The following is a 20,937-nucleotide window of genomic DNA, read 5'->3' as shown; positions in this document are numbered from 1 at the left end:
GAGCAGAGGGGATGTTTCACTTCACTGTTTAATTAAACATTTAGCAAAGAAAAAAGGTAAACATTTTCATTTTCCTTTAAAAAAATCAACTTTTTAAAAAAACATACTTTCCCCTAAAGGCTATAGAATCAAAAGATGTTTACAAAAAGTCTAAAATTTGTTAGTAGCTCATTGAAAATATAACCATAATAAAACATCTTTCAAAATATTCAAGTCACTGTACATAGAATTTTCCTAACCAGGAATTTGGCCTACACTAATTTGGTATGACATTTGACTTACGTGAATAACGCTGTTGCGTAAAACAGAAATGTCCTTTCAGCAACTCTAATTTCTGTGCAGTATGCTTTTGCCCAACACGTTCAAGTCTTTACTGGATGTCCAAAAATAAACCAGATAGAACAGTACTTTGGATTCTTCAGTAGTTCTTGATTTTTATACCACTGTAATTCCATCAGTCTTGCAAGTGTATTCAGACTACAAAAAGAGAAAAGAAGGTATAAGAATTTGGTTCCCAAGTAAATTTTAAAATACTATGATCAATAATTTTTTCCATCTCCCACATCTAAATTATTTAACTTAGAAAAAGCATTATTTGCCAATAAATTGTTAGGTGGCCTTGGCCATTTTAAATATTCCTGTTTTTTCTGCTAAGTTCTAGTGAGGTATAGGATACCAGAGAAGTAAACAAATCAAGGATACGTAGCTCAAAAGATTTTAAAGTATGTTGCAAAAATCAACATAATACTCAGCTTTAAACCTTAGATACTTGTTTTAATGTTCTTGTACTCTTTGATAAGACATACACAATTATTAACATCCAAACAATATCTACTTTCCCCCCGGAAATACGGGAGGTTGGCAAAAGTAGGTTTATAGTTGTGAGTACATGAAAGTTTATTATCCTTGTATATAGCATACAGTAAGCTAAACCTACTTTTGCCTACCCCTGCGTATAGTGGATGCCTGTTGGAATTGCAGTTTACTTTTCTAGTGGTAATTAGCATCACCAGGCAGATTAGTTGTATAGAAGTTTTAATCTTTAAAACTACCCTTATTGGAGAGAGTTTTATGTGATAATGGCAGCTTTGTGGTCAATTTGACGACCTCTGTGGTCAAAAGGTGACAGATTTCAAGTATTTTTTGTCATGGAGTTAGCATTTAGTTGGCTCATGTGATTAGAAGCTTGTTGGGAAAATCAGAAGTATACTACCATACTGTTAAAAAGGAAGTATTTTCACTAGTATCCAGACCTTTCCACATAGGATACTGTAAAGTCTACATCTCTTTATTTGTGCTGATAACTAAATGGCAGGGTGCCTAGGGGGAAATGCTAACTTTGAATTTGCATATTAGATGAACTACCTGTAGAGATTTCCAACTATTGACAGTCCACCCCCCCAACCTTCTAAAATTAATTCAAAAGAAAGCTTTTTCAATATAGTTTTTCCAGTCCATTCCTAATGAAGATCATCTTTCTCAACACCTGGGTCTTCAAGTAAGTCTAGTAAGCATGGGATATAAAAGTTTCTAACTTTCAGTGGCAAAGAGGACTAAGTCATAAGATGAAGTTTCTCTTACATGACTAGGACTGTTCTAATCACAAATGTGGCTGTATAATAGCTTGAAAGCCTTATCAGGCTGTTTTTAACAGGAGTGGTTTGTGAGTGAATGATAATTGTCTTAATTCTTTTGTATTTGTAGATGTAACTCATAAGTTCTAACTTTAGAGGTTGAACACAGAAATTTTTAAAAACTTGGTAAATTTTATTACATCAATAAGTACAACACTTCTGGCTTTTTAGTGTAATATTTGTCTCAAAGTATTTAACTTTTCAGCAAACTCCTATAATTTCAAGGTAATAAAGCATTCATGTTGACTTTCTACTCAGCTATCCCTGTTAAAATAATTTAATGATCAGGAAGAGGGGGAAATATTTACAAACACATATGATGTGCATTTGCCTTGCCAGGGTAGCCCTTCTGCAGGTAAAACTAACTTTTTTAATATTATATTACTATGTGCCAGTAACTTGTTGATTCCATGTAATAATCCCATGAGGTAGGTATCAGTATTATTTCAGTGAAGATGAGGACTTTCAGAGGGAAAAAAACCTAGAATCACAGAGAGCTAAGTAAGAAAGCCCTAACTTAAAACCAAGCTGTGCTTTGTAAAGCCCATGCTCTTGATCCCTTTATTAATTTCATTACTTAGAAAGTCTACCACTTCTTGAAACTTGTGAGAATGTTCAACATCAAGCCAGACTTGAATAAAAAGGGAAGACATGGAAAGATTTTATTAAGCAAGTGAGAAAGCAACATAAAATATCAATGACTAATGGTCTTGACAAAGTTCCTTTTTCACACACTATTCAGATATTTCTGAAAAGGTTGACTGATAACCTGATAGTCATTTTATTTGCTTGAACTAAATCAGATTGTGTGAGAAATTACAGCCCAGTTGAGATGACAAAGCTGTAACATGGGTCAAGGAGAAAGATCACAGAAAATTAGTGGTATGAGTAAGGCCCAAGTTTATCACAAGCTTTAATTCCTTTTTTTCTTAGTTATCTGTGATGTAACATAGTGTACCATGTTCTCATGTATTCTCTAGAGTACGCATTCCAGTTGTGAGGAAGTGCACTGGTAAACAACGTCCCTGCATGACAGATGGAGCTTTATGGCACCAACTCGTACTGGAAAACTGTCACACGAGCACTAGTGGAGGAGGCTCTACATTCCTGTTCAAAACGTGCACACCTATTCACTGCAGAAAGCATCTCCTGCCTCCCAGTTCAGTAACACTAGGCATCTTCCAGGATCCTTTGCTCTTTCACATATAATTTAAAAGGGAGGACATCTAACCCTTAAAGCAAATTCACACCCTGGCTGGTGTGGCTCAGTGGATTGAGTGCCAGCTTGTGAACCAAAGCGTTGCTGGTTCAATTCCTAGTCAGGGCACATGGCTGAGTCACAGGCCAGGTTCCCGGTGTGTGGTGCAGTGGGGTGAGAGGCAACCACATATTGGCGTTGCCCTCTCACTCCTTTCCCTCCCCTCTCTAAAAATAAATAAATATAAACCTTTAAAAAAGAAAATTCACCATTAGGACTTGTGGTGGATACACCACTGCTTAGGGTGGCTTCTTTATTCCTTAATGCACATGAACAGCACAAAAATGCTGAATTTTACTTCTATCTTCAAAAAAGGAAGAGCTTACTAAAGAAACGACCTTCGTTAAGTATGGAAGCCTTGGGAGCCTTGCTTGAATTTCACAGGACTTGAAAATACTAAGTATTATGACAGACATCCATGACTTGGCTTAATGGGGGTTTTAAAATACATATTGCATATATTAATGTATATACAATATATAGTAAACCTATAGGGAATGTAGATGCCAAGCGTTTCTAACCAGGCTAGAAGTTTAGTGGATACCTTCAGTATACAATTTAGCGTCATGACTGATAAATTGTATGAACTTCACTAGTAATTAAAGCAGATTTATTTTGGCAATCGTAAGATCAGAAATGCCCAATGTTGAAAGTGTGTGAGGAAACATTATAATGCAGTGTTAGTACATGTTTAAAGGAGTGTAACTTTTCTGAAGTAAATGCATATATTCTTGGACCAACCAGCTGTACTTCTAGAAATTCATCTACAGGATTACTGAAGCAAGGAGGCCATTGTCTAAATAAAAGTGTTCATTGCACTTTTACCTAGATAACAGCAAAAATAACAAAAACTCAAGTAGCCACCAAGAGATGAACAGTTAAAATACAAACGTCTATTCAAAAACACACCGGAAACTATGTAGTCACAAAAAGATGAATTTGTAATACCATGGAATAGAATGTTGCAAGTTGGGGAAATATTGCAAGTAGAGAAAATACTATGTCTAGGATGGTACCAACACTGAAAAAATAAATTCCCATTTGCTAAAAGTAGTGTTCTCAGAGGCCGGGGAAGACAGGTAGATACAGAAAACTGTATTTTTCTACACTGCACATTTCAGTCTAGGCTTGTATGCTAAGTATTATTATTTTTGTACTGAGAATTATTATAACTGGAAGGGTAAAAAGAAACATTTTTAAAAGCACTGAAGACGTGTTTGGTGGATTTATTTTTATTAAATACTATACAACACGGATAACCAAACTGCATGTACGTTTTGAGGGCAATCTGTTACATTTCTGAGTTAAATGGTTGCAATGTGGTTACTTTTTATTGTTGATCATACTGTGTCTAGAAGAAAATATTTCAAAATAATAAATGCTTGTAATAGAGTGGTAGTGTTCCCAATTATGTACCATATGATTTCACGACAAAAAAATTAAATAGTACTTTGTGGGAGATAAACTGCTGTTATTAAGAAAGAGTACTGAGTACTTAAAAATAAACAGAAAGGTGTGAGTCTGATAGAGGAGAAATATTTATAAAAATTTGCCAAAAGAGAAATAAAACTGACTAGAGGAATGTACCACATTTCTAAATTGACTCAATACGGACTTCCACCAAGATGGAAGCGTAGGTGGAAACACTGTGCCTTCTCCCACAACCAAGTTTGAATACAACAAAGGTTTGATAAACAAAGACGCAGCCAAAGAACAGAAAATTGAACTATATGGAAGTACAAAAACAACACACCTTTCAACCAGGACCAGTAAGAGGGGCGGAGCCAGCAGCAGAGCAGGATTGGGCACGAAAGATCCCCCTACCCAGGCGCGCAGGCAGCCGGAGTAGCATCGGGGTGGCAGCACGGACCCAGTGAGGGTGCGGGGCAGGCTGGCTGCGGTCACACATTAGCGCGCAGCTAAACCAGCAGAGGAGTGAGCAGTGAGATGGACCTCGCTGGCCCCAGCGGTGAACCCAGTGAGTGTGCAAAGGAGCGGGCTGACCTCTATTGCACGAAGGCAGGAGGCAGCAGACTGGACCGCCATTGCTTTCCTTTGACCCCGCCCCCACGTACAGCGTCACAACCCAGCGACTGAGTTGCCCCACCCTGGTGAATATCTAGGGCTCCACTCCTCCTATGTAACAGGCACCGACAGTCCAAAGTATGGCTCAAGAAGAACTCAAAGCCCCAGAGTCAATAACTCTAAGCGAAAAAAAAAAAAAATAGCGAACCTCTTAGACGCACAGTTCAAAATACTGATGATCAGGATGCTCACAGAACTGGTTGATTTTAGTCACAAATTAGAGGAACATATGAAGGCTAAACTAATTGAAATGAAGGGAAATGCACAGGAAACCAATAGTGATGGAAAGGAAACTGGGCCTCTAATCAATGGAGTGGACCAGAAGGAAGGATGAAACATCCAACCAGAAAAGAATGAAGAAACAGGAATTCAAAAAAATGAGGAGAGGCTTAGGAACCTTCAGGACATCTTTAAACGTTCCAGCATCCGAATTATAGGGGTACCAGAAAGGGAAGAGGAACAGCCATGAGTGGAAAACTTATTTGAACAAATAATAAAGGAGAACTTCCCCAATCTGGCAAAGAAAATAGACTTCCAGGAAATTCAGGAAGCTCAGAGAGTCCCAAAGAAGTTGGACCCAAGAAGGAACACACCAAGGAACATCATAATTACATTAGCCAAGATTAAAATGAAGGAGAGTATCCTAGAAGCAGCAAGAGCTAAGGGGACAGTCACCTACGAAGGAGTTCCCATCAGACTGTCGGCGGATTTCGCAAAAGAGACCTTACATGCAAGAAGGGGCTGGACAGAAGTATTCCAAGTCATGAAAGGCAAGGACCTACAGCCACGATTGCTCTATCCAGCAAAGCTCTCATTTAGAATGGAAGGGCAGGTAAAGTGCTTCTCAGATAAGACCAAATTCAAGTTCATCATCACCAAGCCCTTATTATATGAAATGTTAAAGGGACTTATATAAGAAAAAGAAGATGAAAAATATTAACAGTGAAAGGACAGCAAACTCACAGTTATTAACAACCACACCTAAAACAAAAGCAAACCAAGAGGACAGCTAGATCGGGAGTGGAACCATAGAAATGAACACATGGAGGGTTAGCAACAGGGGAGTGGGAGGAGGAGAAGGGAGGAGAAGGTACAGAAAATAGCATAGACAGTAGGTAGAAAACAGGGGGGAGGGCAAGAATAGTAGGGGAAATATAGAATCTACAGAACTTGAGACACGTGGTCATAAACTAAAGGGGGGGAATGGTGGGGGGGTGCAGGATGGAGGGGAATGAAGGGGGGAATAGAACAACTGTAATGGTATAATCAACAAAATATATTTAAAAAATGAAAAATAATAATAAATTGACTCAATACTATAAAAATATTACTTTCCAAATTAATATGTAAAGTCAACATAAATCATAATGAAGATCTCAATGGAATTTTAATGGAACTCAAAAACCTGACTTAAGTTTACATGGAAGAATAATTTTCAAGAGTAACAAAGAATTTTTTTTAAGAACAGTGGACAGGGACTGTCTTTCCTTGTAATTTATAAATAATATATACTCTAAAGTATAACCTAGGAATGAACTAATACACTACTGATAGAATTACGAGTACAGAACCAGAAATATTTATACAGTCATGTGTTCTGTGCCCCATAACAAGGGGAATACATTCTGAGAAATGTATCATTAGGTTACTTTGTCCTGTGAATATTAGAGTTCGCTTACACAAACCTAGATAATACAGCCTGCTAAACAATTAGGCTGTATGTGATGTCACTGCTATATGTATATGTGGTATGCTGTTGATAGAAACATTAGGCAATTAATAACTATATATAGAAGTTTAATGTATGTGAATGTGTATTTACAAATTGAAAATATTCACTAATACAAAATTAGTAGTAAACTAAATATTTGGTTATGAGTTTTTAAAACTTAAATTCCTACTTCAAACCATGAAAGTTCTACATAAAGATAAAATATAAATTATGAAACTATAAAAATACACAGGAAATACATGAGATATTTACAAGCTTTAGCTTAGGAAAATATTCCCCACAATGACAGAAAGATTGCTGATTTGGAATTGAAAATTTTGAAACTGCATATCAAAAAACATCACAACTTAAGTTAAAAAACTCCCAAAGAGGGAGAAAATTTCCAAAAAAATGTCTAAAAGTTAATTAACATTCTTAATACACAAAATATATCTTTTACATATACTTATTTAGCAGAACTAAATACAAAGAAATACAAGTGGCTAAAAACAGAAGGTGTGCTGATGGCACACTGATAACAAGGGGAATAAAAGCTGAAACCATGAAAAACCATTTTTCACCTAACAAGCTGACCCATTAAAAAGATTGTGGTTTGCATTCTTTGTGGAAGGCAATTGACAACATCAAAAACTTCTTAATGTCTATGTTCTCTTGCCTGGTAATTCAAATTCTGTACATCCAGAAGATAACCCATGGAAATACTTTTGCAAATCTATAAATATCAATGTACAATTGATGCAGCACTACTTGCCATAATAAAGATTATAGTTCATACTATGTAAGAGCACATGGACAATCAAGAATAATCTGAGACTAATGATGTGCAAAAATGCCCATCATATTGTATGAAAGGTGAAAATAGATGCAAAAATGAGGATAATAATAGAATTTAACAGGTTTATTATTGAAACTGAGTCTTGGAGTATTCCTGCAAGTTGCCCCAAGTGATAGGAACTTCAAATCCAAGCAGCGTGACTTCAACAGCGCCTGCTTTTAGGAGCTGGACAGAGGACTGGAGTCATGGTTCTAGTCTCCTATCATTAACAAGGGGAATTATGGCTCCCCTTAAATTGTTAATGATAGTGTTTTTCTATTTTTATGTCATTTGGAAAGCAATAGAATAGATATTTTGGGATTTTTTTGGTTTAAACAGGGTTTCAGTGAAAAAGAAACAAATCACCTTTGAAAAATTATCGGCCACAAGGGGGCATCAGGTATTCTTTTCCAACTTCCATGCTAAAAGTTGTATTCACAAATATTAACCTCTCTCTTCTCCATGATAAGTGTTAGTGCTTAGTTTAAATCACTGCTTTTCCTATGGATCTACACATAGGAATTGTCATTGGCAATTAAGAATTTTAACTTAATTATATACATAATTATACACATATGCCATAATTATACATAAAAATTATTAGAATTATTTTTGTTAATACAAGTAATGTTAATTTAAGGAAAAACGTTAAAAGCAGAGAAGAACCATTCATATCACCTATACTCTCTCTAGCAAAGATAACCACTGGTAATATTTTAGTGGAAGGGGAATGTTTAAAGAGGGAGCTTTTAATTTACATTCTCCCATACTGTTTTGTCATGATATCAAATACATTCATTTTATGGTCACATAATTTGAAGATGTGAAACACTGCATCATGACACTAATTTTTTAACACAATTTTTAACTGTTGCACAGTATTCATATGTATGTGCCTTAATTGATTTAACCCATCTTTATCATTAGATATTGAGCTGCAGGTCAGTTTTGGAAATGTCTTTTCGATCTAGATATATACCATACCACCTTTGTCGATAATAGAATGGGGGGAAGGGATTATTCAAGTTCAGAAATAGACAAATTGATCTTATAAGAAAGTTGCCAACTTTTTGAAATCACACATAGAAAATATAGACAACAATTTTTTTAGAGTCAAATTGATAAGCTGTAAAACAACAGAAAGTGCAATTAGTTGACTGATTAGTTTATTTCACTTAATTCAATGTGGAAAAAAACATTGCTTCCATACCTTATAGATCATTCATTAAACGTTTCTTCTAAAGAAACAAATTTACTGATTAAACTTGAAAGTATATTTAAAATTTTTGAACTTTGTCTAAAGGGACTAGAACATGAAAAATGTAAAATTCACTTTTTTCATCTGAGTATTTACTAAGTGAAACCTCACTATTTCATATTTTCTGCTGCTCCCCAATGATAAGACGGACAATACTTAAGATCTGATATTGATAGTTAAGAAGATCTTTGGTAAATAACTGTGAAAATACTAGTTGTGATACTTGATACTGTGAAATCTGGAAAGGAATACCCACAAAAAGTTAAAATATAGATCTTTAATAGGAATTTGGCATGCAGATTTACAGTAAAATCCCTCTTTCCTGACACAATTAGTAGTGCCAATCAAAAAAGTTTAAGTGAAAAGCCATGAAAAACTATACATCCTTTAAACATTTTAAAATGTTTAAAATATATCGGTATACTTTCAGTCGCCAATATATTTTTGATGTAGAGAATTTTTTATGTAGAGAATTTTGATGTAGAGAATTTTTGATGTAGAGAATTTTTCTTAGAATATAGGCCTGGAGTTAGGAGTGTCTGTTTTCTTTATAACCTCCATCCATCATATATCAATCTTAATGTAAAGTTTGGTTTCCTCGAAGTGAGTGAAAACAACATATTTTGAAAGCAATTGCCAGCAGTCATTTCCTCAGACATGTTATCTTCACCATGTCTAGTACTTTTGCCCAAATTATGTACAACTTACTCAAATTATGCAATCGGCAACACAACAAGCATAAACAGGCTTGGTACCAAACAAAGCAGGCTCTTGTCAATCATCCACCCTGCTGGGGACCCCACGGGCATCCCTGAGAAGAGTGGGCTGTTGATGCTCACTTGTGCCCTTGGCTCGGGTGAGCAAGTTCCGCACAGGGTGCAGAGGGCACAGGTTAGGCCAGAGTGAGCCCGCTTTCCCTGGCCTGCTCCCAGGATAGTGTTGCAGGGAGGGGAGTGGGTGGTCAGAGAGAGTAAAGTCAGAGAGTAAATCCCTTCCCCCCATTCTATTATCAACAAAGGTGGTATGGTATATATCTAGATCGAAAAGACATTTCCAAAACTGACCTGCAGCTTAATATCTAATGATAAAGATGGGTTAAATCAATTAAGGCACATATGAATACTGTGCAACAGTTAAAAATTGTGTTAAAAAAATTGGTGTCGGGATGCAGTGTTTCACATCTTCAAATTATGTGACCATACACTCTGACTCTTCCCTTCGTTCCTTTCCTATCATTCTCCCAGGGCTGAGACTGCCAAGGACTCAAGGCTCCTAGAAAAATACTGGACCAGGATTCACGAGACCTGCATTTTGTTTCTAACCGTGGCCTTGAAAAAAACAAAACCTTTCTGGATCCTGATTTTTGTCATACAATGATATTAAACTAGATGCCATCGCCTATAGATGTTTTTTCAGGGGGGTGTTTTTATGAAATTTGAACTGCTCTGTAAATTTTCTTAACTGTATCACAAATACGTTTCTCTTATTACGAAAAGTTTAAACCGAAGGCACATAAACATGTTCATAAAGCCCTGTTGGGGTTGCGGCTTTACTTTGCTCTGGACACAGCAGATAGTATCTTTTAGCTGGTCGGGCAGAGATCATGTTTCTTTTCACAGAATTATTTCACTGCGTGTTTTGTTATTTCTGTGGACTACTAAAATGCACCCTCCTTGTCACCAGATGAAATGCCCCGCGGAGGCTAAAGCTGGCGGACTAAAATGCTCCAACAGGTTGCAAATCTTTTTCTATCTGTTCTACTGTCTCCTCTCAGAATTGCAAGGTCATCCAAATGTTCCCCGGAAATGTCCTCATTGTTGACAGTTCTGGAGTTTGTGAGAAGAAAACGACCTACTTAGCAACATTGAAAGAGCACACTGCCTGTAGCCAACATGCAACTTGAAATGCTGTGTGACAGCTGGCTTAACCCGTGACCTCGACACATCTTTTCAAGTGCCATATCTCTAATTTTCTTCATCAGTTTAGTTTGTGCTGATTTCATAAAACTGCTTTAGGCAAAAACTCCAGAAACTCAAAGAAACCAAAGATAAATTAAGAAACACTTTGTGACGGGAATACACGCGGGGATGGCTGGACAGGAGCGTAGCCAGAGCTGCGGCAATCATCGGGAAAGACTACTGAGAATCTATTACGTGTTGAACTTTATTTATTCATTCATTCACTCATTCATTCATTCATGCCTCACCTGAGGACATTTTGTTTTCATTGTTTTCAGAGAAGGTAGGTTGGGGGCGGGGAGGGGAAGAGAGAGAGAGAGAGAGAGAGAGAGATTGATTGGTTGCGTTTGGTAAGCGCCCCCGTTGGGGAAATAACTCACAACCTGGGTATGTGCCCTGACTGGGAATCAAACCTGCAAATTTTCAGTTTATGGGACGACACTCCATCCAACTGAGCCACTCTGGCCAGAGCATTACTGGAAGATTTAAATGCAAAGATGCTCCCTCCACCTTTGAGGAATCCCATCTGCTTAGGGAAAGGAAACAAATATGTGAAAAGAGAGATCGGCGATCCTCATCTTCCTTTGAGGGTACAACTTCAAGGAGGGAGAAGTCAGGTTGAACCAATATGACAGTTTAGGGAGAATTAGGATTACATGGTCAGAAGGTAAGACTATAAACAAAGTTCAAGGAAAAGGATAACCTAGCAAAAAAAAAATGTTCATATCACACAGGGCTAATTTTAATATATTTATGAGCTCCAACTTAGCAGTATATCAAAGAAAAATGGGCCAATCACAGGAACATAGTTCTCAAATGGTTTTTAAATATAAGATGCTCAACTAAACAAGTAACAGAATTTTAAACCATGAGATAATTTTCCTCTTGGAGATTGGGCAAGATCAAACGGTTGGATAAGAATATATTGGTGAGGACTGGGGAAAGAGCGGCACTCATCCACTGTGAGCGTCAGCTGCTACCACACTGACAAAGCTATTTTAATAATAGTTATAGAAATACTCTATACTCACCAACATGCCCCCTAGAAATTTACCATAAAGATATATTTACACATACGCATAATAAAGTATACATTGTACACACATACTGCTTGTAATTTTATTCACTACATCAAAAAGATGGGGTCAATTTAAACGGCTATCAATTGGAGGCTGGTTAAAGAAGTTACAATGTTATCACTCTGATGGAAACATTACAGTTTAAAAAAGGTAAGATAGGTAGATAGATGCACAGATAATAGAAAATAGATAACATAGGTGTAAAATAATCTGAGAGGATATGTTCAATTAAAAAACCAGTGTGTCTAAAACCTTATTTTTTTGAAGAAAAAAATGGACATGCACGTGTAAGCGTGGTAGTAAAGGGCCGGTTGTGAAAGGCTGAGAGCGAATAGCCACAGGCTTCGCTCCAAACCGCCTCAGAATCTAAAGAGAGCGTTAGAAATTTCTTTCTAAAATGTTCTTCCACTTCCTCAAGTTTTCATAATTCATTTTTTTCTTTTTTTAAGTTGGCTCCGGTTGAGTCAGGTCATCACATTCTGTATTTGTGCAAGTTCCCTTTTCAAGCCATGTGTAGACTTTCTCACCATATGTACTCACACTCACTTTTTCTCTCTCAAGACGGCCTTTTGGGAAGAAACCAGACCAGGTGTCTTACAGACCAAATCATATGAACTTATTGAATGCATTCTTGCCCCCAATGCCATTTCTTTTCTAAAAGTTCATTATTAACTGAGCTATAATATATAAGTTAGGAACTAGAGATAAAAGTGAATTCTGTTCAAACTCATAAAGAGGATATATTAAATGTGTTAAGCAATTGGAATAAATACATAGAAGACCTGTACTGGCAATACTGAAGGCTCAGACATACCCCTAAATTAGCATGTGAATGGGGGGGGCCTGGGTATGAATCAGAAAAAAATGACTTAAAGGAGAGCGTGTTTGGACTCAGACTTGTCGAGCAAACACACCCCGGGAAGGTAAACGCGGAGGGGCTGCTGTGTGGTTGAGGAAGCTGCATGGTTGCCAGTTGTGAGACCCCACTGTGCAGAGCTGCACCTGGAGGAGTGGAGAAAACACACCAGAGAGAAGTGGAGTGGATCATAAGAGACCTTTTGTACCAGATAAAGAAGATCTGGATGTTAACATGTTTCTATCTCCATTTTAAGACAACCCATCCACTAGGACTGGGGACAATGACTCAGGGCAAGAAAAGAACATGATGGCTTCTAGGACCCCTCCTGGAAGGGGACCAGCATTAGGCTTTTACCTCGGTATTTCCTGGAGCTTCTTCCACCTCTCTCATTCTTCACTACTTAGAACTTTCACAGCTCAGCAGTGACACGAGAAGCGAACTGATCAAAGAGCTAGTCCTTGATGAACTAGACTGAAATTTCTCAGTCCTTCATTAACTCGTGAAATTCTTCTTTTTCTGTAGTTACCCTAGGACAACTTTTTCCCCCTACAGTTATCAAATATAGAAGAAAATCATTTAACAAATCACTTGATTTATACTTTGGAAATACCACCAAGAAAAACTGAGCTGACTTCTTAGGACAGCTTTCTAAATCTTTCTCTGTTGCCTTTATTACATTTAGAAACACACTTGATTATGCCTTAAGACTTAAAACGAAACCGCTTTTATTTAATAACAAATTACTTTACATACAGTTTTGTTTCCATTACATCGGTTTTGCCATTTGGTATTTAATGAACCAGAAATACGATCTGGCTTTTAGAACTGCAAGATTCAAATATGGTCTAAATTAAAGGCATTAAATTATACTCAATAGTTGAACTTAGTGTATTTTATTGTAATCTTGGTTCCTTGAAAATATGTGTATTATGTTCAGCCCCCCAGCTACCAGGGACAAATGCAAAGACTTTTCATTATATCAATTTTATTTCTTTAAAATCTACCAACATCCCGTGATGTAGGTATTTTTATCCCCATTTTAAGAACTAGGAAATTGAAGTTTAAAGTATTTAGCAATGAGTGTGGTGTTCAAACATGTCGGACTCCAAGGCCTATGCTCTTCTCATTCTAATCTCTGAGTGGAATATTTAATGTTAGTATAAACCTGTTGTTCTACACCTGGGAGGTGGGGGATTTTGCCCTCTACCCCAGGGGACAATGGGATACATCTGGAGACACTTTTGGTTGTCACATTTGTGGGGGGTGGGGGGGGGAAGAAGGCTGCTGACCCCTAGTAGGTAGAGACCAGGAATGACACCCAACAACCTATAATGAACAGGACAGTCCCCCACAACAAAGAACTATTCAGCCCAAAATATTGAGAAATTATAGTATTTTACAAACAAAATAGTTCTAACAGCGTCTTCTTACAGACACATTACTATCCATCCTGTTTGTTTCTGAAATCAATGTTTGAAGTCAATGAATGTAGCTTTAAGCCAGAACCAGATATGTTTTGTACACATATGCATGTACATTTTAAATATTTTCTTTCTTTTTTTTTTATTTTTAGAGAGAGGGGAAGGGAAGGAGAAAGAGAGGGAGAGAAACATCAATATGTGATTGCCTCTCACTGGGGACCTGGCATGCAAACCAGGCATGTGCCCTGACTGGGAATCGAACTGCGACCCTTTGGTTCACAGCCCGTGCTCAATCCACTGAGCTACACCAGCCAGGGCTGCATGCACATTTTTTAATGAAGCTGAATACTGCTTTGATTTTGCACTGTAAAACACTGTGAAATGAGCACCAAACTTTGGAGTTTCAACCCCAAATACTATGCCATGTACAGTCATGTAACTGCAGAGTGGGGAAACATATATGTATGTTTCACATGTTTCCATTGATGTGTGATTTTTCTGACCTTCATTCTGTTTAATAGAGGATTCAGGGGGTCGGGGAAGAAAACCTGGACTCGAGAAACAGAGAGGAACATGAAACTGAAGCTTTATAAAATAGACATTTTTTTGAAGGCACAATGAAGCCACACCATGAGGCAGAAAACTACTTTCTTGATTTTATTTTAAAAGTACACAAGGTCACAAAACTAGAGCAAGTTCTTGCTTTTTTAACCAAATTTTGTTCTTACAAACTTCAAAATCTGCTGCACCATTGGATATTCAAGCCAGAAACTTTAAATACAAAAATCATTTTTGAAACTGACACTATCGATTCTCTACTTGCATATATGAAGTGTCAAAATATTTTTCTCAGTAGTACAAGTGTATCTATTACAAAAATTCACAGTTAGGGATGAGAAGAAGGGAATCAGTGAATTGCGGTTCCTTAATGCTCATGTCATTCAAAGTGGAAAACACCAAGTCTTCCTTGATTGGAGATTTTAGTGTTCTAGAACAATGCAAATCCAACAGATATTCTCCACACTCTTAAATTACAAAACAGGCAATTTTGTAAAACTTGATTTTTAACTCACAGTGAGAAGCCAGAGGCAGCAAATATTTGCTGGTGTTACTATCTGTAAGATCAAATTCTTGCTGGTGTTATTATCCATAAGATACACAGAACTGCAATTCACAAATTTATTCTTCTTCCCTGCTTCTATAACATTAATAAGTAGAACTTGTGTTCAGTTATGGACCATATTTTAGTGCCAGAATAGGCAAACAAGAAAAAATCCAACTGCAGAACATGTTGCCTTTATTGTGAGAATATCCAAAGGCATTTGAAAGGCATTTGAAATACTAAAACTTGCCCAGAACATTTATACTAAACACAGAATATTACAAAGATTTATGTACATATATATATAATAATATAACATCACAAGTCACTAAGAAGTAAAAATGGTGCCAACGTTTTCTACAAACTACTCACATGACACATCAAAGCATTAACCATATAATATGAACCTTTTCTGTTCACACTGGAATAAGGCATCTGAAAGCCCTAAACACTGTGGCGATGAAAAGAAATTAGGAAAAACTTTACACATTTATATAGCTTCAAATTTACATGCTGCACTCACAGAAAGAGACAGAGAATGGTTATTTTAAAAAGCCATACATTATCGAATTTGATACCCAACTTCATGCAATGAGTTCTTTTTGTATTTAATCAAGATGTTTACTTGCCCCTTCACTTACTCCCAATTTACAATACTCAACCTTGAAAATTATCATTCTAATAAAAATCAGACATTAATTCATACCAATAATCTAGCTGTGTTTCATTAACCTTCCCCTAAGACACACTCTGGCTGTGTTTCCATTGGAACAATTTCACGGCAGGGTTTTGTTTTGTTTTTTCCTTCTAATGAGAATATTAGGAAAAGTTGCCAATAAGAAAATGATTACCTGCAAACTATATATTCAAAACACAGAACTACATCTCGTGTGGTTTCACTTCGAGTTATCCTGTGTGACTCAACAAGAGGCTGCCGCATCTCTTAGGTGTAAAGTGGAATCACCTACTTTTGCCTCAAAGATGCAGTGTCATCCTTGACTTGATGATGTTAAACTCTAACGGAAATGCCTGATAACAATTTTTGTGGAATCACCTGATGCTTACCAGTCACAGTTCTAGAACAAATATGTGATCTCTGGTTCAACTGAAAATATCAGTGAGAATTACTTAAGAAGTCAATCAGAACTATCTGACTGTTGGATTAACTGAAACTTACAATGACAGCAGCTGAAGACGTAGTTTAAAACTTAATTCTGCCCTTCAAACTTCATCATGCCCAGTAGGTGTCTCTTCAGGTTACATGACTGGTTTTTAGGAGCATGTTTCTCGGGTATAGCCGGAATGGACCTGAACTAAAAGTGCTTCTGGAAGAGAATCTGACATACTTATAGCTAAATCCTAGACCAACTATGAAATCTAAGGCCAGGATAACCTTACATACGTCCATTTTTTGTGGTAGTTAATTTCTACTCACATTGATAGCATAATCTTCATTACATGAAAACTAATGGAAAAGACCAAAAGTTGTTTATTAAAGTTTGTGCTGTTATTTCTTATACTATTATATAAATTTGTTCTATACAAAACAGACCAGACATCTGGAGTGCAAAAATAGTTACTGTTATAAAATCAGAAACACAGTAAAAGAGCGTCAGGGGTGTTGAAATTCTAAAATCTTTATGAATAACACAATCTGGTAACTTGCATCCAGGAGGAATAGAAAAGAAGATGCAAACTGAAAGTGGGGATAGAAAAGTGTCACAGTGATGCGCTTTTAGGGACAGTACCTTCACCTCTAAGCACCTTTTAGGTGATAGCTAGCTCATAGGCACCAGAAATTCATAATAAAAATTAAATTACCCAAAAGGCACAAATGAAAATGTTAACACCAAGTAGAAAACCAGTATTGTGTAAGGCTAAACATCTATTTAAAAAATGCTTCCGTATATGTAAAAGTATACACTAATCCATTACACAGGCATTCAGCTTAAATTTACCATTAAAAATGTACATAATACTCTTCCTAATCATAAATTCATGCCAACATTAATTTATAATACAGCATGAGCCACCACAGCACCCAAAAAGATGAACAGAAACCAACTCCCTAAAAAATCTAGGGAAAAGGTTTTAGAGCTAGTGAAATAATTTATTGCAGACCTCACTTACCACAAAGAAACTGTTGGCTCATGCTACTACACCCACACTCCCTCACAATCTTAAGGGAAATACAATAAATTCACTTTCTTTTACTAAAACAGTATTTAACACATTTGGCAGTTAGGAGCATTCTTTTTACTCCTTTTCCTTTCGTTTCCTTCTTTTTCTTTTTACAGAATAAATCACTCTCACAAAACTAAGACTCACACTTTTCAAAGCGCCACTTGATTTTTCGCAACCACAGACATGTTGGCCATACAACAGGCAATTGTACATCCTCCACGTCTGGAATACACAACTGACGGAGGGCACCAGCCTAAGAAGTCTTTCGTCATTCTAAGTCTAGGAAGCAAACATCCTCCAGGAACTGCATTCGGGAAGGCAAATTCGGGATTACATTTTTCTAGGGCACACAACATGCAACACCATCCAAAAACAGCAACAAAATGCTGAACCAGTAAAACCCTTTTAAAATTTGGAACCAATAATTAGGAAATTTCAACCTGCACCTGTCAAACAATAAAGGCGTTATCATTTTTCTTATTAGAAAAATATGACCTAAAGCAGAGAGAACCAGTACTTAATTTGGGAACTGCAAAATACTCTGTCTTCGATCTGGCCAGCCACCATTCTGACCGAAAGCCTTCAGGTGTCGATCACTCATCCCTGAAATCCATCCTCACTATTGAAATGCTGGTGTCATTGCTCTACGTAGCGACAGACAGCAAACTTTCTATATAAATCCACAGATGCTCTTTTATTTTAACATATAAAAGAGCTCACCACATCTCTGTTGCCTGAAGCAGTGTATCAATCAAATACTTAACAAGTCATTTCATAAACAAGGTTTATGAATGACTTGAAAAGTAAACTAGTCATTTTTAGAACACTGTAGTGTTTTTTTTAAATGTTATCAGAGCTATTCTGAACATCTTCAGAGTTTTCTAAGGAGCTATAAAAACAAGAACATAAAGGTATATAAGAGTTTTTGTCATAAAGTATCTTTACCCATTTTCAGTCGTAAATTGAGAAAGGGGTCCTAAAAATAATGGTAGAAATAATAAAGCCCTACTTTCAGATGATTCAAGTATCAACTTGGTGTGCACGGAAGTTCACCAATTTCTTCCTCTATGATTTCATATCCAAAGTGCTGCATCCATCTTACTATTGATATTTAGAAACCTACAAAGTCAATCTCTTAAAGGAAATCTTTCTCAGATGGCAGATTTCTCTTTAGTAGCTTTAATGCCTTTACTATTTTGATAAAACCACACAAAACTTTTTGAAAGGTATTTCCTACAGCTTCTGGTTCACTTTTTGATCTACGGAGGCTGGTGGCGATATTTGGAACAGCACAGATTTTCCTATTTTGACAGAAGAAGAGAGGCCTGGAGCACAGAGATGGAAGGCACAGAGGTGCTATACTATAGACCCGTCCTTGCTCTGTGCGGGAATCATCACGGGCACTGCTCCCATCCTACTGAGATTAGGGGCAGCTACCTTAGCAGGCGGGAGAGTCGGGCTCTGAGGAGCTCGGTCAAAATCTTCGCTTGGTACTTGGTTATACTGAGTCTTGGAATAGCCTTCCATGTTGGAAGGAGACATGGACCCCAGGGATGAGTGATTGCTGCCCATGTAGCTTCTGGCGGTGGACGTCCGGCTCTTTGGAGGAGGCACGTCTTCCCTGGAAAGCAAAGATCCCAATAAAAGCTCCAAGAATAAGTTTCTGGAAACCTACAATTTAGTAACCTATGACTCATGGGTAGAAGCTACTTAAGTGTTAAGTATATAAAAGTGTGTGTGGGGTCCTGGCTGGTGTAGCTCAGTGGATTGAGCATGGGCCTGCGAATCAAAGGATCGCGGTTCAATTCCTGGTCATGGCACATGCTCGGGTTGCAGGCCGGTTCCCAGCAGAACCACACATTGATGTTTCTCTCCCTCTCTCTCCTGCTCTTCCCCTCTCTCTAAAAATGAATAAATAAAATCCTTTAAAAAAGTGTGTGTGGCACACAAAAGGGCAAGAGCAATAAAACACAATGTCACTAACTGTGTGTTTCTCCCAAAGTTAAGATTTACAGAGTACCTATCCTCATGAGTACTAAAAGGTAGTTTTTACAGTAATTTATTATTCTATTATGTTGTCTTACAAGGAACAGGCCTCAAATATTTTCATATTCCAGTACAACTAATCAAAATAATCTAATTAGAGTCATATAACACTTTATAGTTGATAAAGCACTGACACCTAGATATAGTTATACCAAAAAAAGAAAAAAAAATCCCTGTTATGCAAGGTACTTATCTAATACCTTAGCTGAATACCCAGCAGATTCAAGTCTGCAAAAAATGGGAATTCAGGCATAAGAAATTTTACACCACAAACTGACAAAGAATATCTACCTGAATTACCTCTGGTGCCATTTAAAAAATATAGACTGCATATGCCCAGACTGCACCCTGTACCCACCAAATATCAATTCCTGGGCGTTACTTAAGTCATATGTTGTTATTTTTTAAAGTTCTATAATCCAACATATACTTGTGGTTAAGATCTACTGGTTTAGAATGTTAACAAAAAATACTACTTATCTCACTTGATACAATCAGGTCTTTTTTTTTTTTTAGTTCCTCACCCGAGGGCATATTATTGATTTTAGAGATAAGGGAAGGAAGGGAAAGAGGAAGACAAACATCAATGTGAGAGAGAAACATCGATGAGCTGCCTCTAGTGTGCGCCCCAACAAGAGACTAAACTCACAACCCAGTATGTTTTCTGACCGAAACCGAATCTATGACCTTCTGGTTTATAGACTGATACTCGAACTAATGGAGCCAAACCAGCCAGGGCACAATCAGGTCTTTTTAAAAAATCTCAACATCTTGTTCTTTTTTTGTTGTTGTTGAAAACTTCGTATCAACACTGTATTTGGGGAAGACGGTCGTGAGATAAGCCATTACGGAGTAGTTATTAAAATAGGGTCCAGAATTGGAAAGGGGCTTGGGAAAGACACAGTGGAGGTTAGCTGAATTGCATATTTGAAATTGGAAGTAGAAGTTTTCAAATGTGTTGATGGGAAGAGCTATAGCTTTTATTCAACTCTCACAGGGGTACATGCTTTGCAGGGTTAAGAGAACTAATGCCTTCAGATATAATAAACTTAGTAAATGCCAGTCAACTCTTGTGTTACTTAATTACCTGATATCATGATGAACTTCCTTTTCGTATTTTTTTTCTCTGTGCTTTTTATGACAGCAAAAGACGATTAAAAAAATGATCACCAGTGCAAGCAACGTTCCTATAACAGCTCCTGCAATTGTCCCAGCTCTGTTTGAAGCTAGAACAGTATGTTCATAAGAAAATAATATTAAAAAAACATATTTAGTCATATTGAAGATAAGGATACACAGGGACAGATCGATTTCATTCCACATATTAACTTTAAGGACAAATTAATTAGTGTTTTGGTCCAGGGGAAAATCCACCAAAGAACTGTAGAATCTATTTCAAACATAAATGTGATCACACCAGATTAAAAGACTTCACTATTCCCAGCTATCTGAGTTGGCATATAAGAACGCTCTGAATAGTTTGTACTTTTTAATGTAATGGCAAAAT

General features: G+C 37.0%; 1 protein-coding gene across 2 annotated transcripts in view; it reads right to left on the bottom strand.

The window, feature by feature from the left end:
- Nucleotides 1-92: 92 nt before the first annotated feature.
- CXADR (CXADR cell adhesion molecule) overlaps nt 93-20,937 on the bottom strand; it is a 54,222-nt gene continuing 33,377 nt past the window's right edge. Inside the window, exons 6-8 of one of the 2 annotated variants that reach the window (XM_037055556.1) lie at nt 20,518-20,656; nt 18,822-19,005; nt 93-477 (exon numbers count right to left, since the gene is read on the bottom strand). In XM_037055556.1, the coding sequence (XP_036911451.1) occupies nt 436-477; nt 18,822-19,005; nt 20,518-20,656 (365 nt within the window). In that variant the 3' untranslated portion in view covers nt 93-435. Of the gene's footprint in view, nt 478-14,742; nt 19,006-20,517; nt 20,657-20,937 lie in introns of those variants that run through there. The other variant, XM_037055555.1, reaches the window with a different exon arrangement.

The sequence above is a fragment of the Sturnira hondurensis genome, unplaced genomic scaffold (genome assembly GCF_014824575.4).
Source record: "Sturnira hondurensis isolate 20B ecotype Veracruz unplaced genomic scaffold, ASM1482457v3 Scaffold0008710, whole genome shotgun sequence".
Lineage (NCBI taxonomy): Eukaryota > Metazoa > Chordata > Mammalia > Chiroptera > Phyllostomidae > Sturnira > Sturnira hondurensis.
Note: the sequence above shows the minus strand (reverse complement) of the source record. Positions and strands in the feature narration are given on the sequence as shown.